This window comes from Homalodisca vitripennis, unplaced genomic scaffold, assembly GCF_021130785.1.
Source record: "Homalodisca vitripennis isolate AUS2020 unplaced genomic scaffold, UT_GWSS_2.1 ScUCBcl_549;HRSCAF=2816, whole genome shotgun sequence".
In the NCBI taxonomy this organism is placed as follows: Eukaryota; Metazoa; Arthropoda; class Insecta; order Hemiptera; family Cicadellidae; genus Homalodisca; species Homalodisca vitripennis.
This window is the reverse complement of record NW_025776682.1, coordinates 106,582-125,269: the sequence shown is the minus strand read 5'-3', so window position 1 is coordinate 125,269 and position 18,688 is coordinate 106,582. Positions and strand designations below refer to the sequence as shown.

At 33.4% G+C, this 18,688-nt stretch overlaps 1 protein-coding gene across 2 annotated transcripts in view; it reads left to right on the top strand.

Annotated features, from left to right (window-relative positions):
- The window catches only part of LOC124370833 (cyclin-G-associated kinase-like), a gene marked incomplete at its 5' end in the record, with an annotated part of 102,324 nt that overhangs the window by 10,923 nt on the left and 72,713 nt on the right, over nucleotides 1-18,688 (top strand). For both annotated transcript variants that reach the window (XM_046829134.1, XM_046829133.1), the window contains 2 exon segments: nucleotides 3,192-3,312; nucleotides 6,086-6,256. In XM_046829134.1, coding sequence (XP_046685090.1) covers nucleotides 3,192-3,312; nucleotides 6,086-6,256 — 292 coding nt within the window.

The window sequence follows — 18,688 nt, the reverse complement described above, 5'->3', positions numbered from 1 at the left end:
CTGTAGGTGGAATTCATACAGTTGCATGGTGTACCCAGTATTAGCAACAGAGAATTCACCATTATCGTCTGAAGTAGGTGAATAAAACTCTTATACCAACGTATTGATTAATGATCACCAGGGTAGTAGGAGAGAGGGGTATCTACACCTTTCATGTTGGCATTGTATTGTGCTTCTCTCTCAGACATTACGCATGAGGACCACATTGTTGTCATGCTCTGTTGAGATATTTGATACGACTCTCCTGTCCCTCCATTTGGCCACCATGACACCTTCAGTGTATCAGGTGATTGTTCCCCCTTTTTTCAGTTTTGCCTGTTTGACATCATCTGGAACGTGCTTTCTATTCAGACTTAGGATGCCAGTTCAGTATGTTTTCGTTAGACAGCAGTTTGGAAGCAAGGGAAAAACTATTATTATAAGATTAAAAAAGATTACATTTTTTTTAAAACTACATTAATTTTTTTGTCATCAGATGCATAATACCTTTGGTAGCATGACCTTTGTCCCTTAGAGGATTCTTGGCTGCAGTGAATGAAACAACTAATCCCTGAGGCTCACAGAGGGAGTACGATTTGATGCTGTATTTATGGCATTTTCCATTTATATACTGCCTAAACATCAAACATCCTCTCCACAGTACCAATCCCTTGTCAAGAATTCCAATTTATTTAGTCAATCATCTGCTACAGGACCGTTACCTTCCACGTTCTTAGAAAAGTGTAGGAATCTGGATGTGTAGGAATCCTGGTAGCGATTGATTCTTATAGTTCCCATGTGAAGCAAAATAACTATAGACTTGTAACATTCTGATACTGCCACATCTTGCCACTTATTTATATTTAGTCTTGTATTTTCAGTTAATACAAGAAGAGCCAACGCTTTTCAAAACATCGAGGAATAGGTTAAACCAATCTGTTGGCTTGTTATCACCTGGTACTCCCTATTTTCTCCTGTGAATTCTACACGACAAAAACCCTGCGTAGAAGAAGCCCGTGATGGTCGAAATCATTGTCCAAATTATCACTCTCTTTCCCACCCATTTCATAATCACTGTCATCACTTGATTCAGGACCATTGTCACTAGGGTTTGGAACAACCACATTGTTTATAGACGTTCATAGAGCCATACTTGTAGGCTGTGTCTTTAATCGAAATATAATTCAGTGGACCACTAAATGTTCCCCAAGCAATGCAAGCTGGTGACTCATTCTATAGTTGTATGTGTGGGCAAAAGCCGGGGAATCCTGCTCACAGCACCGGCGTGACAGTTCAGACAACATGATAGCCTGCTCGCCACACTCAGTGTGTTAAAATTTCATATAGTTGTGGTTTGGTTGTTTACAAATTTATTTATTATGCATTTTTCTTGTTACTATCATGGTTACCTGTAAGACCAATGTATAATTTACTAACACGCACTATTGTTGAACTTACCGTTATTAATACGAGGGCCATCCGGAAAGTAGTACCCGTTTGTGAAATAAAGATACAGAAGTAAATATTAACAAATATAAACATTTTTATTGAAAAGAGCATACCTTAAACTACTTCTCCACATAATCTCCAAGCAAATTTAAGCATTTGTCATAACGTGTGACGAGTTTTTGTATTCCAGCGTCATATTCCTCCGCCGCCAGCCGATTGAAATACGTAGTCACGCCTTCTTTAAGTTCTTCATCACTGTCAAATCTTTTTCCCGCCAAAAACTCTTTAAGTTTTGTAAAGAGATGAAAATCTGAAGGGGCCAAGTCCGGGCTATATGGTGGATGGTCGAAAATTTCCCAATTGAATTGCTGCAGAAGTTGTTGTGTTATCCCAGCTGCATGAGGCCTGGCATTGTCATGGAGGAGAATGACGCCATCAGACAATAGACCTCTCCGTCGATTTTGTATTGCCCGCCGTAATTTCTTTAATGTTTCACAATACGCATTAGCGTTAATAGTGTCTCCACGGGCCATAAAATCAATAAGCAGTACACCACGTCGATCCCAGAAAATGGTTGCCATAAGTTTCCTGGTGGACAGAACAGTCTTGAATTTTTTTGGTTTCTTTGGTGAATGAGTATGATGCCACTCCATTGACTGTCGTTTACTCTCAGGTGAAGCATAACAAACCCACGTTTCATCACCAGTAACTATGCGATTCAAGAACTTCATGCTTCATCAGAATAACGTTCCAAAAATGTGAATGCAGCAGCCATATGCTTGGTTTTGTGCTCATCTGTAAGCATGCGAGGGACCCACCTTGCACAAATTTTTGAATAATGCAGATGGTCTTTGACAATTTCATGAACAATTGTTCGAGAAACATTAGGGAAATGTTCACAGATGTCATCAATTGTGACGCGCCGATCGTTCCTCACGAATTCTTCTACTGACCTCAGCAGTTGATCTGTAATGACAGATGGTCTCCCTGAACGCTCATCGTCGTGTGTGTTCCCCCCCCCCCCCAAGTTGAAATTACGACACCAGCGCCGAACAGATGACTCTTCCATCACATTGTCTCCATACACTTCCTTTAATTGGCGATGAATATCACAAGGTCGAACGTTTCTTGCGTTGAGAAATTTATTTTATTACAGCCCTCACTTCACAACTGGCGGCGTTTTCAATTTTTTTAAACATTATGAACTGCCACAAAAACAACACAGGCAATGCTAGCGTCACGGAACTTGTAACAGAGAAGGCAGACAAGCCACTGAAGCGATTTGACCTTGACCGGCGGCTACTCGCGTCGTCAGCGCCTCACGCGGCGGAAACGGGTACTACTTTCCGGATGGCCCTCGTATATAAATAGAGCTTCATGCAAATTTTCAGGTCTATAGGTCAGGTTTTTTCGAAATATTGTGCAGACAGATGGACAAGTATACAGACAAACAGATAGAAATGAAATTTTGGAAAATGAAGTGAATATAGTATGTATGGCTTTTGGGGGGTTCTACCCCTATCACCCCCCTTAGTTATGCCACTGATACTGTCACAACTGAATGCATAAAAAATCAGTTGACAAATGTTAATCAACATAGAAACATTTTAATTACATAGTTCTCACTCATCTTCATAAATGCTTTACAGCAAGCTAATTTCCACAGCACACCAGATCCTTCAGATCGATGCTGGACTTGTCTGTTGGGCAAGTCAAGAAATTCATTATTAAAAAATTGTATATAGGTAATTTTTTTCCATTAGCTCTTGCAATGAACAATGGCCCAACAAATAACGGGATGGATCGCACTAGTTCTCCTTCAGCCCACCAGATTCCGCCTTCACCACACAAAGTACCGCCTCCACACCCACCTCCGCCCTCTAGGTAAGTTTTTTTGTACATTTATTTTCTTCTTTTGTTTCCTTTAAATTTTCAGTTATTTTGAATAGTGTCTAAAACAATCCTTTGAGGACCCATATTTCTTCAGTTATTGACAGTACCAAAAATAGTTATTGTCTCATAAAAAATATATGCGAAAAAGACTGCTGTAAAAATAGATGTTTTTGGACTGTGATGTGTGCTGTCCAAAAAAACAAATCATAACGTTGGTAATATTTAAATGTTGAGTTTAGCTCCAGTATTCCTTCCTCTTCATTCATATTAAATCAACCCCTCCCACCATGACTGTGTTGTGTGTTGGTAATTATTGTCTTAACTTAATATTCTTTTCAATTATATTTTTTGAAATAATCATACTCAATGAGAAAAATATTATGTAGCGTAAATTTAAATTATATGTATTAATTTTTTATTCAAACAAGAAAAACAACGTTTCGATACATTTTAAAATCTTAAGGATGAAACTAGAAATCTAATTAATACTTGTTTTTGTTTTACAATTTTTTGGGACAAAACTGCAAATGTTTATTACGTTAGATTATAAAATAATAACTTTATGATGATAACAATTTTCAACTTACACATTGGAAAAAAATATTGAGCGATTTAGAGGTAAATAATACAATTTAATTTATTACTAACCTTTCATTAGTGCTGTAGCTTGATTTGATGTGTCAAACATTGTTTTTTATTACTTTTAACACTTAAACAATGGTTCATGTGTCATACAGAGTATGAGTGATACTTTTTACAAATATTTTCTAGATTATTGTCAACATTTTGAACACAGGAAGCAGAAGGAATGCTGTTAAAAAATTAATATTTAATAATATTAATATTTAATGTAATTTATCTTCTAATTTACTATTTGGAACTATAAGTAATGTTTAAATTATAAAATTTTAATAAACGCGGTACCAAAACACCTATCACAAGACGGTACCGTGATTATGACACTTGTTATTAAATATTTATTTAAATATTAGTATGAGCTCAAATAATAAAGTATATGTATTAAAATTAAACAAAAGAACCATGTACTATACATATAAATCAACCCCAGAAAAACAATGTGAATTAAGGTACTATATTTTTGGACTTTTTTGATGTAATTCAATTGTCTGCAATGTTATAATTTTTTATAACGATCAATTTGTATCTTATTTTGTAAAACTTTCTATTCTATTTTTGGTTGTTTTCTGCAGTATATCTATGGTTGTAGTAAACAAATACATTACTGGTTGATCTCCTTTCTGTTTTTTTCTTATTACAGTGGGGTAATTTTGTAAACGACTTCTAATGAGTGTTTTTTGTTTTCTCAAAAATTATATAGTATTCTAGCCTGTTTCATTAGCTAAAAACAGTAGCTAAGTCAACCAAATCACAATAAAATTGAAAATTTTATGAGTTTTATCAGAACCTTGTATTTTTTTGCGTGTTTGCTGGAATTTGTGTAAGAACATCAATGTTTTGTTTTACAAAAATGTACATACAATTTTAAAAACTAAGATAAGTGAATGAAATAAAATTTTCCAAGTCAAGAATTACATTTTTATAAAATTACACCAAATATCATGGATTAGTTTTGTACTAAAAAGAATTTCTTGCTTTCAAAATATACAAAAAAGATTAATATTTTTACAAATTATTCTGAATATGAAAAATCTTATATATATATTTCAGATGCTTATAAATTACTGTATATTATAGCCATTAGCTAAAAAAAAAACAATAGCTCAGTCAACCAAATTGGAATAAAATTGATTTTTTTGTGACAGTTTTGCAAAATCCTTGAAATCTTTTTCATATTTAATTGGATTTGTACAAGGAGGTTAGGTGCAGGAATATTCAAATTCACATTCAAAACAACTTTATTCATATCATTTGTTCAATTACATTTAAAATTATACAAACAAAGAACGGCATCAGTCATATTTTATTTAAAATATTTTTATATTTCCATAAATTCTTCAAATGAATATTAGTCAAAAATGTTGTAAGGTATTTTTTTAACAATAAATTATTTCCTATACTGAGTAAGTCTTTTGGAATTTTATTTCTAAACTTAATGCCTGCCAAGCGTGGTTTCTTATAATGAAACTCCGAGTGTTTTGTACTGCCGATTGGTTTCTATTTCGTAAAGTAAAGAGTCGTGACTTGACTCTATCGAGGTCATTTGTAAACATTTGATCTGACTGTCATTACTGTTTCAAGTATATACATTCCATAATCAGTTAAAATTCCTGATTTAGAAAAATAATCTTTCACAGAATCCCGGTCCTTTAAATTTAGTATTATTCTAATTGCCTTTTTTTAAGTTGCAGAATGCTTTGCAGATTTTTATTACTAGTGGCCCCATACAACGCAACGCCAAAGATTATATGAGAATGTATGTGTGCATAGTAAATGGTTTTTGAATTTCTGTTGAGCAATATTTGAACATAGATTTAAGAGCAAACAATCTGGAATAGATCTTTTATTCACAAAGCCAAAATGTGCTCATCCCAAGTTAGTTTCCCATCCAAATATAATCCTAGAAATTTGGTTTTTGTTAGCTGAGAATTTTTTACATTGTGCATTATATTGAATGGCCAATGGGTTAAGAGAAAAACGTTGAAGGACAACGGATCTGCTCTTAATCCTTAAAGCTTTAAAAATAATGATCTCCTAAACTTTGATTTATTTATGCAAATAATTTTTGTTGTACAAAAATAAGAACTGTGATTGGAAGAAAATAATCACGTGTGTATTATTCCAGACCACCTCCTGTCCACCAGCCCCCGCCCGCAGTGGCCCCGATGAGTGGTGGTGGAGGGGGAGGGGGTGGAGGAGGAGGGAGTGGGCTGTTCTCAACTATCAAGGGTGGTGCTGGCAGTTTCTTTAAGGGTCTGAAGGACACATCATCCAAGGTGGTCCAGTCTGTGCAACAGTAAGTTGACGTTTTTCATGTGATATCCCTTAAGGCTGTACTAGTGGTTATGATGATTATCATCCATAGGAGCAAGACTATACCTTAAGTATTCCATACCTTATTTTGGTTGCTAGATAAATATAAACCATTCTTATTATGTTAAATATACAATTGTAAAATAAGACATTTTCTAAAAATCTACAACCTTTAAAATAAAGAAGTGAAATGGTTTTCATTTTAAGGAGAACAAAAGTTAAGGCTGTTTCAATAAAGTGTATTTTATGAAATAAATCTATGGATTGTCATGATATTTAACACTTTGTACCCTGAGCCTGAGTATAGGTCGGGCCGCGTCGGCAGCGCCTGCTACCGGCGCCCGAGTATAGCTCGGGTCGTGTTATTTAATTGTATTATTTACACTCATCTTATTTTTGGATTCAAACATTTGGATTATGTTCATTGGTTGTCTAAGTTCGTATTTGTTAGTTTTGAGATCCCTGGGTCACGTTTTAGTAATGAAATACGTATATTTGTCGTCGTACTACAAGCGAGTCTAGACGCTGATCGTAGGCGCCGTGGCTGATCGTCGGTACTGACAGTTTGCTTTGTAGTGTTTCACGTTGTGTGTTGTGAGTCTTAGTGATGTCTTACTAAGTTTTCTACAAATCTTGCCCACAAATACTGAGGCAAATGTTATTATAATGTATTCTAAATGTGAATTTAAACTGTTTGTAAATAATCAGAGCTTTAGTTTCTTACTGAATGAAGTAAAGCAAATGCAAGCAATGTGAGGTTATCCGTGTGTTTTGTTTTTTATTTACACTAGCTTTGTTCTTTCTTCTCAACTTCCCGTTGATTTTCTTTTATATTCTTTACTTATTATTTTAGAGTTTAAATAATATGGGTGATGAAATCAAAAGTGATGCAATTTGCGATCTTTTGTTTGACTCCGAGTCGGAAAGTGACGATGATATTGACACACACCTGGGACCAAATATTGACTTTATGAACGATCTAAACGAAAATGTGCGAGATCGTGTATTTGATTGAGACCATTGTGCTTTAAAAATTACCACACTAAGGCGAACTACCTGAACTAACAAGCTATGTAGCTAAAACTTTTTTCGTATTTTTTACATAACATTCAATATTGTGTAATAATTTTATTTTGAAAATAAACTTTATATTTGTATACATTTAAAAAAAGTAAGTATATCTGTAAAAAAATATATAGTATGAGTTTATAACATAATTACTGTAATAACACAGAATTTTTTAAAAGCATCATAAAACCCCAGGGAGCCACGCCGAAACATGTATTAAGGGCCCAGGGTACAAAGTGTTAAGTATGTAAGGCAAAGTGTATTATAGTGTCAATATGCAGAGTTGTCTTTTTAAGTGAACACTAATCGTAATTTGTTTTGTGAGTTTTTAGGCTATTTGGAAGGAAAAGTTATGATATCAGTGAGAATCTAAATCTATTTTATAAATCAAAGTATTTATTAAATCTGTATTTTATAAATATATGGATTTAAAATTGTTTTGGTAAAACAGTTTTAACATGTTTTGAAAGCTTTACAACTTAACAACTTTCCTAAAATAATAACCTTTAGAGGATGGGTGCATTATGGAAATAATCATACAACTAACGATACAAAACCTTAGCCATTAACTTTTGCTTTCTTGCAAAGTTCATGAGTTTCATTCAAGGCTCATGATGTTATTTATCACTATTTAAACAAATTCTGTGGTAACAGACTACTTCAGATACAGACGTACTACAAGTATACTAAATGGTAAAACTGTTTAACGGAATAGACTCTTTTTAACATAAATAAATATATTATATATATATATATAATATCTATATATATATAATTTATTTCAATAAACATTGAATCGCAAAAAGTACTTGCTCCGCCCGGGGACTCGAACCCGGATCTCTCACTTGCCGGGTGAATGTGCTACCATTACACCACAGAGCCCTCACACTTTTTACGATTCAATTATTTTGTATTTGGCCGTTTCTTTCACATATGTGTTTAAATAACCAAACTAACATATGATCGGAAGACCAAATACCTGTCAAATGACTTTTATTTACATTCATTAAATTTGTATAAATGGCAAATAGCCGAATTTAATTTATTTCAATAAACATTGAATCGCAAAAAGTACTTGCTCCGCCGGGACTCGAACCCGGACTCTCTCACTTGCCGGGGTGACATGTGCTACCATTACACCACAGAGCCCTCACTTTTTACGATTCAATTATTTTGTATTTGGCCGTTTCTTTCACATATGTGTTTAAATAACCAAACTAACATATGATCGGAAAGACCAAATACCTGTCAAATGACTTTTATTTACATTCATTAAATTTGTATAAATGGCAATAGCCGAATTTAATTTATTTCAAATAAACATTGAATCGCAAAAAGTACTTGCTCCGCCGGGACTCGAACCCGGATCTCTCACTTGCCGGGTGAATGTGCTACCATTACACCACAGAGCCCTCACTTTTTACGATTCAATTATTTTGTATTTGGCCGTTTCTTTCACATATGTGTTTAAATAAACCAAACTAACATATGATCGGAAGACCAAATACCTGTCAAATGACTTTTATTTACATTCATTAAATTTGTATAAATGGCAATAGCCGAATTTAATTTATTTCAATAAACATTGAATCGCAAAAAGTACTTGCTCCGCCGGGACTCGAACCCGGATCTCTCACTTGCCGGGTGAATGTGCTACCATTACACCACAGAGCCCTCACTTTTTACGATTCAATTATTTTGTATTTGGCCGTTTCTTTCACATATGTGTTTAAATAACCAAACTAACATATGATCGGAAGACCAAATACCTGTCAAATGACTTTTATTTACATTCATTAAATTTGTATAAATGGCAATAGCCCGAATTTAATTTATTTCAATAAACATTGAATCGCAAAAGTACTTGCTCCGCCGGGACTCGAACCCGGATCTCTCACTTGCGGGTGAATGTGCTACCATTACACCACAGAGCCCTCACTTTTTACGATTCAATTATTTTGTATTTGGCCGTTTCTTTCACATATGTGTTTAAATAACCAAACTAACATATGATCGGAAGACCAAATACCTGTCAAATGACTTTTATTTACATTCATTAAATTTGTATAAATGGCAATAGCCGAATTTAATTTATTTCAATAAACATTGAATCGCAAAAAGTACTTGCTCCGCCGGGACTCGAACCCGGATCTCTCACTTGCCGGGGTGAATGTGCTACCATTACACCACAGAGCCCTCACTTTTTACGATTCAATTATTTTGTATTTGGCCGTTTCTTTCACATATGTGTTTAAATAACCAAACTAACATATGATCGGAAGACCAAATACCTGTCAAATGACTTTTATTTACATTCATTAAATTTGTATAAATGGCAATAGCGAATTTAATTTATTTCAATAAACATTGAATCGCAAAAAGTACTTGCTCCGCCGGGACTCGAACCCGGATCTCTCACTTTGCCGGGGTGAATGTGCTACCATTACACCACAGAGCCCTCACTTTTTTACGATTCAATTATTTTGTATTTGGCCGTTTCTTTCACATATGTGTTTAAATAACCAAACTAACATATGATCGGAAGACCAAATACCTGTCAAATGACTTTTATTTACATTCATTAAATTTGTATAAATGGCAATAGCCGAATTTAATTTTATTTCAATAAACATTGAATCGCAAAAAGTACTTGCTCCGCCGGGACTCGAACCCGGATCTCTCACTTGCCGGGTGAATGTGCTACCATTACAACCACAGAGCCCTCACTTTTTACGATTCAATTATTTTGTATTTGGCCGTTTCTTTCACATATGTGTTTAAAATAACCAAAACTAACATATGATCGGAAGACCAAATACCTGTCAAATGACTTTTATTTACATTCATTAAATTTGTATAAATGGCAATAGCCGAATTTAATTTATTTCAATAAACATTGAATCGCAAAAAGTACTTGCTCCGCCGGGACTCGAACCCGGGATCTCTCACTTGCCGGGTGAATGTGCTACCATTACACCACAGAGCCCTCACTTTTTTACGATTCAATTATTTTGTATTTGGCCGTTTCTTTCACATATGTGTTTATAAATAACCAAACTAACATATGATCGGAAGACCAAATACCTGTCAAATGACTTTTATTTACATTCATTAAATTTGTATAAATGGCAATAGCCGAATTTAATTTATTTCAATAAACATTGAATCGCAAAAAGTACTTGCTCCGCCGGGACTCGAACCCGGATCTCTCACTTGCCGGGTGAATGTGCTACCATTACACCACAGAGCCCTCACTTTTTACGATTCAATTATTTTGTATTTGGCCGTTTCTTTCACATATGTGTTTAAATAACCAAACTAACATATGATCGGAAGACCAAATACCTGTCAAATGACTTTTATTTACATTCATTAAATTTGTATAAATGGCAATAGCCGAATTTAATTTATTTCAATAAACATTGAATCGCAAAAAGTACTTGCTCCGCCGGGACTCGGAACCGGATCTCTCACTTGCCGGGTGAATGTGCTACCATTACACCACAGAGCCCTCACTTTTTACGATTCAATTATTTTGTATTTGGCCGTTTCTTTCACATATGTGTTTAAATAACCAAACTAACATATGATCGGAAGACCAAATACCTGTCAAATGACTTTTATTTACATTCATTAAATTTGTATAAATGGCAATAGCCGAATTTTTAAATTTATTTCAATAAACATTGAATCGCAAAAAGTACTTGCTCCGCCGGGACTCGAACCCGGATCTCTCACTTGCGGGTGAATGTGCTACCATTACACCACAGAGCCCTCACTTTTTACGATTCAATTATTTTGTATTTGGCCGTTTTCTTTCACATATGTGTTTAAATAACCAAACTAACATATGATCGGAAGACCAAATACCTGTCAAATGACTTTTATTTACATTCATTAAATTTGTATAAATGGCAATAGCCGAATTTAATTTATTTCAATAAACATTGAATCGCAAAAAGTACTTGCTCCGCCGGGACTCGAACCCGGATCTCTCACTTGCCGGGTGAATGTGCTACCATTACACCACAGAGCCCTCACTTTTTACGATTCAATTATTTTGTATTTGGCCGTTTCTTTCACATATGTGTTTAAATAACCAAACTAACATATGATCGGAAGACCAAATACCTGTCAAATGACTTTTATTTACATTCATTAAATTTGTATAAATTGGCAATAGCCGAATTTAATTTATTTCAATAAACATTGAATCGCAAAAAGTACTTGCTTCCGCCGGGACTCGAACCCGGATCTCTCACTTGCCGGGTGAATGTGCTACCATTACACCACAGAGCCCTCACTTTTTACGATTCTCAATTATTTTGTATTTGGCCGTTTCTTTCACATATGTGTTTAAATAACCAAACTAAACATATGATCGGAAAGACCAAATACCTGTCAAATGACTTTTATTTACATTCATTAAATTTGTATAAAATGGCAATAGCCGAATTTAATTTATTTCAATAAACATTGAATCGCAAAAAGTACTTGCTCCGCCGGACTCGAAACCCGGATCTCTCACTTGCCGGGTGAATGTGCTACCATTACACCACAGAGCCCTCACTTTTTACGATTCAATTATTTTGTATTTGGCCGTTTCTTTCACATATGTGTTTAAATAACCAAAACTAACATATGATCGGAAGACCAAATACCTGTCAAATGACTTTTATTTACATTCATTAAATTTGTATAAATGGCAATAGACGAATTTAATTTATTTCAATAAACATTGAATCGCAAAAAGTACTTGCTCCGCCGGGACTCGAACCCGGATCTCTCACTTGCCGGGTGAATGTGCTACCATTACACCACAGAAGCCCTCACTTTTTACGATTCAATTATTTTGTATTTGGCCGTTTTCTTTCACATATGTGTTTAAATAACCAAACTAACATATGATCGGAAGACCAAATACCTGTCAAATGACTTTTATTTACATTCATTAAATTTGTATAAATGGCAATAGCCGAATTTAATTTATTTCAATAAACATTGAATCGCAAAAAGTACTTGCTCCGCCGGGACTCGAACCCGGATCTCTCACTTGCGGGTGAATGTGCTACCATTACACCACAGAGCCCTCACTTTTTACGATTCAATTATTTTGTATTTGGCCGTTTCTTTCACATATGTGTTTAAATAACCAAACTAAACATATGATCGGAAGACCAAATACCTGTCAAATGACTTTTTATTTACATTCATTAAATTTGTATAAATGGCAATAGCCGAATTTAAATTTATTTCAATAAACATTGAATCGCAAAAAGTACTTGCTCCGCCGGGACTCGAACCCGGATCTCTCACTTGCCGGGTGAATGTGCTACCATTACACCACAGAGCCCTCACTTTTTTACGATTCAATTATTTTGTATTTGGCCGTTTCTTTCACATATGTGTTTAAATAACCAAAAACTAACATATGATCGGAAGACCAAATACCTGTCAAATGACTTTTATTTACATTCATTAAATTTGTATAAATGGCAATAGCCGAATTTAATTTATTTCAATAAACATTGAATCGCAAAAAAGTACTTGCTCCGCCGGGACTCGAACCGGGAGGTTTATATATATATATATATATTATATATATATATATATATATATATATATATATATATAGCTTGTAGGAATTAAAAAGTGTTATTTTTTATTTGTGAATAGGAAATACAATGGACAAAGTTAGAGTCAAATTTCGGATTCTGAAGTAAGAGTTTTTACCAATAGACTTACAATAGTATAAAATTAGTTCTAGAATTATAAGCACTGCTTGTTAATATGGTTGTAAAATTTACCTAATTTGATATTGTTTTAAAATCTTCATTTAAAATCATAAAGAAAACATTTTGAATATATAATTGAACATAACAAAAATATAAATAGTATATTAGACTAACAAAAAATGTCACTTAAAAACTATACTTACAGTTCCAATTAGGGCAGACATTTAAAACTGTACTACACAGGGTTCGTTAAACAAAGCAAAAAATATTAGTATAGTATGAGACATATCATGCTAGCCTGGATGTTTTGGTTTTACGACAATAATTTTAAGGGATCTCAATTAATTATTATTATTTTAAAAAGCCTTATCCCAGGCTTGCATAGGTATGTCTCTTACTATGGTAATAATAAAATTTTTATTTTTTGACTAGCGGGCCCGGCGCGCTTTGCTGCGCATTTCAATAATTTTTTGCAAAAGTTGCCCGCGGCTTCGCACGCAATTTCCCGTTGAAAACAGTACACTATATTCACTTATTCTTTTTCTATCACATTTCTAAACATTGCTGAGATAATTGATAGTCGTTCCATCGTGAGCCTCTTGGGCGTATTATGAAGGTATGTACCATATTCCTGCCTCTATCTAGCTGTTACCCACGGCTTCGCACGCAAATCTTAAGAACCGAAGTCCTTATATTACTTAGTAAATTTTTTTTTTTACTATAATAAATTTTAGATTAAATTAGTTATATCTCCGATGCCACGATTGAGCTTGCTTTGTTGTCTCGATCGAGAGAATATGTACACACGGAGTTTTGAGAACCATCCTTCTGTCAAAAAAAAACAACTAAGGTTGATTTTATAACATTCTTTATATTTGTAGCCAACGTAAGATAGTAATTATGATATCTGCATTACTCTTCTGATCAAGCATGAACATGGTTTTATATTAAATAAATATTGCAGTTAAAGGTGAATTTTTACGTCAAATTTGAATTGTATTATCTGGATAGTAAAGTCTATGTTTAACAGTGATTGCAAAAACAGTTTAAACAAAATTTGTCGTTTCTCTTAAGCTTACTCTATGCTTTAAAACTATAAGTGTAATATATGTTTACAAAGAACAGCTGATTAAAAATTTGAAAAGACGTTAACATATGTTTGCTGCAATGCATTTCTTATGGGTATTTCTGTAACCAGTGGGGCGGAATCCTGAATCGGGAAAGGGATGGGCATAGCTTATAAACCTTCTCCGTGGAAAAATACATATACGTACAAATTTTCATCATGATCGGTCCAATAGTTCACGATTCCATAAAGGACAAACATACAAACATTCATTTTTTATATATATAGATAACATAATCTGTAATAATTTGTCAAAGAATGTATGTACAATGAAAACATCCTATTTGCAGAATGGGAAGTTATATTTTGTGGGGCACTAGGAAACGAAGTAAAAAATACACCAGTAATTCAAATTTTTCATAAATATGTTAAAAAAATAAATAGTAAAATTGGTCTCTAGAAATTAAAAAATTCCTATAGAGACATACACTCAGAGAGAAAATTTCCAAAAGTAAGTTTGAAAATATTTAGATTTAACTCTAACAACTTAAAAATTTGCTCCTTTTTTACAGAAGAAACAGAAAAATTATATTTTGGTATTTTTAATTCCAAATCCAACGGTATTTTTTCGCAAACAATTTTTTAAAAAAGGCGTAGGTGTAATAAAATCTGGCACTGACTTTAAAAAAAAACGCTACAACACAATATTACTTCCATTTAATTTTTTTATAGTGTTATTTTCACAATTTCAGTTACACATAAATAATTGTTGATTTATTTAAGAGTAATGCAGCATTATCAGCTAAGATTATTTGATGGTGATGTATTTTGGCCAGTACACTAAACAAAAAATGTCTCAATAAATTTAAATAAATACTTCTAATAACTATTTTTTACCCGAATAATTACCATTAATGGACACTGGTGTAAGTTAAATAATTTTTCTGGTAAATTTAGGATAGATCATGCATTTTTAAACCTGTGAATACAAGGACACAATGATTACAATATTTTTGTGCGTTAATGGTAAGGTGAGTGCAGGTAACTAATTATTATGTACAAAACTGTAGTTCCTTAGACATAATTTAAAATCTATTTCATTGTTTTATATCAGATTACTTTAAACGGAAGTTGCCTGGACTTGGAACAAATATTAAACATTTACTCTTTTTTTTGTAAACCAGGCAAGTTTGAAACTGTCATTCTGAAATCAACAACAGACTTATGAAGTAATAAAAATAAACAATACAGCACCATGTCATAAAAAAATATTCACTGGTTCAGAATATTTTGGACAAAAACTCAAAATAACACAAACCTATAGTGGAAAGAAAATTGTATTATTAATGTATGAAGAAAACCTCATTAGTGCAGTCATTGAAGCGAAAAATACGGTCTTACCTCCGAATTTTTTTACTGTTAACCGATTTGCATGAAATTTTGGAGTTAGGCTCATCTTACCCTTAACTTCAAAAGTGAAAATGATCTGAACTCCGCATATTATTTTTAAGAGGTGTAAACAACCCCTTAATGGAAACATTGACATTGAGCCATTTTATTGCTAGAAAACATGTCTAATAGTAAGTGGTGAAATTGTAAAGTGTTTTCTAACACAATTACCTCATATTAAAATCATTTTCAACCCCTTGAAAATTTTTCAACCCTTGCAAACAACCCCTAAATTGAAAAAAAAATCACAAAAAAATACTTTGGTATGACATAAAAAGATCTAAGTATAGAGTAAGTAATATTTTATATTCTCTATAATAATTATCAAATTTGTAATCCCCTTTCAACCCTTGAAAACTACCTCTTAATAAAAAAATGAAAAAAAAAAATTTTTTTATAAAATGAAAAGGATTTAAACATTATTCCACACTCTCGAAAATGATTATCATATTCTTAAGCTTTTCTACCCTTAAAACTACCTCTAAATGAAAACAGTAAATATATATGATTACGTATTTAAAAACAATTTAATTTAGAGTAAAAAATTGCCATTTATTGAATAAAATATTTTCAAATTATATAAAATTCACTCAAATGTGTTATATATACATATTTAAGAACGTTGGTATGTATTCATGCCTATGTTTCCAAAATATATGAGCCATATTATGTATATATATATATATATATATATATATATATATATATATATATATATACATACACATTACAATAGTTTTGGGTCTCTATTATACTGCGTACTTTCACATTGCTCCAAATATTCACACTCCAAAATTTTCAGTTACTAAGTAGAAAAAAATATGATAGGTTTTTGGACCATAACTCCTTCAATTTTCATGCTATCACAATTTATAAAAAACCATTGTAAAGGTAATTAAGAGAGTATAACATCCTTCATTGCAATATATAGTAAAAACCTTTTTCTCAAACGTTGAAGGGTTAAAGGGCTTAAGCCCTTGGGGGGGCTTAAGGGCTTAAGGCCTGCAATCACAGCCTCTTAAGAGAGGCTGTGATTGCACTGCCACGCACTCTTTAAACAACCATATCTCCGTCAATTTTTGTTTGACAGAAAAAACAAAAAAAACCAAATTGTTTGTCAGAAAAATACCTAAATTTTTCATTCTTACACTTTTATACATATCTGTCGTCATTTTTAAGATATTATGAAAAAAGGTGGTTTTTTTAAATTTGAAATTTTTTTTAATCGTGACTTTTTTGAAAAATATATGTCCTGAAGCAGCCAAACTGATACAATCTATCAAACTCTTCATAATAAAGTTAATTCTAGGCGGAATACGATTAATTTTAATTTTGGTGGAAATAGCACTTATGAAACCCATTGATTTAAAAGAAAAAAACATTAGATGCTCCTCTTATTTGCAATACAGCTCACTTATTTTATGTGCAAAAGACATTTAATAGTGCTCATTTTAAAGCTTATTTCAAGCACTACAAAACCTTTTTTATTAGAATGCCTAAAATGCATCTGCTTGCCGCTAGATGGCATTGACCACATCGATTAAATGTCAGACAAAATAAAAAACGGCTTTGATCTTTAATATCTAGCTTAATATTGCACTTAGAATACTTTATAAAAAAACTTAATTGTTCATTTTTTTACCTGCTACAATTTTGTTTTTAATAACATTATATGAGGTTGACTGAGTTAACAATAATATAATAATAAACTGAGTTAACAAATTAGGTTGAAGAATGTCTTTCTGATTGACTTAAGTGATTTCAGGAGGTTTCACTATACTACTCAAGGCCTCCATTTAAACAAAAGGGGGAAATCTAAATTGGCATATTTAATATTAAATGCTCTTTCCAAATGGCAGTTCTAATGTCACTTCAGGAAACTTAAATAAGAGTAATGAATATCAACTCCAATCCTGAAGACTGTAACAAACAACTATTGAACCTTATATGCCATCCTAAAAATTGTATCAACCTTTATTGAAGAAGATATGGTTGATACCTTGTCCAGGAGTGAGTTGGAAGTCAAACAGCCAAGTGAACCCAGTGATGTTATTGGTTCTGGGAAAGAAATAAAAGTTCTGGATGCGGACATGTGGCAGGTGATTGAGGACTTGAAGAGTAATGATTCCATTGCCTTCGCCCACTCAATCTCGGGTGATTTCGATCATCCAAGAAGGATGACAGCTGGAGTGGCAGTTACGTTTGCAAAACAGTTCGGCAAGCCTCAGAGGACGGATTGCATAACTGAGTTTCTGGCGTGCAGAGAAGTGATCCTCAAGCAGCAGCAGTATACAGCCTAATAACCAAAGATCACTATTACGGTAAGCCTAAGAAGAAGGACTATGACAGGGCATTTCTTGACCTGACACTGGAATTCAAGAAGAGGAAGTTCAGCACATTGGTATGCTCACCGATAGGTTGTGTCCGGGATCATGTGCAGCTCGACCATTTGCCAAAAACATCAATCTTTTTCATAGGTCCACTGGTGCTGCTGTTTTGGTAATCACTAAAGAACAACCAGGAGCTCAAAGACCATTGCATCTTGGACTTTCTTATTTCTGCATTTATCAGCAAGCTGAGGGATGAAATCAGGAGGGGAGGTCTAGTGAACCAGCCAGACACAGTAGCCACTTACATCCTTGACGAGCCAGCCTCACTCGCCTCACAGGTCAACGTCCAGAGAAGCAGTCAAAGTTTTTTTTTTAGACAATCTGAAACATATTCCCACCTCTAAATTAAATGTATCTAAAAATTTGAATGACTCCTCCACCAAGATAAAACCTTCATTCAAATCAAAAAATAGTCTTTTCATAATGCACCAAAATATTCAAAACTTTTTGTCTCGAAAACCATCATTAGAAATTGTATTAGATGAAATAAAAACTAGACATTTTAATTCTTTCAGAGCATAACCTTCAACCATTAGATATAAATAATACAAAAATAAATGACTACTGTGTTAAATCTTGGTACTGTAGAAAGCAATTTAGAGGTGGCGGAGTCTTAATTATGTGTCAAACAAATTTTAATCTAAAAAAGATTGAAATTCCTGAAATTAATGAATTGGTGACTGATAAAGAATTTGAATGCTGTTTGG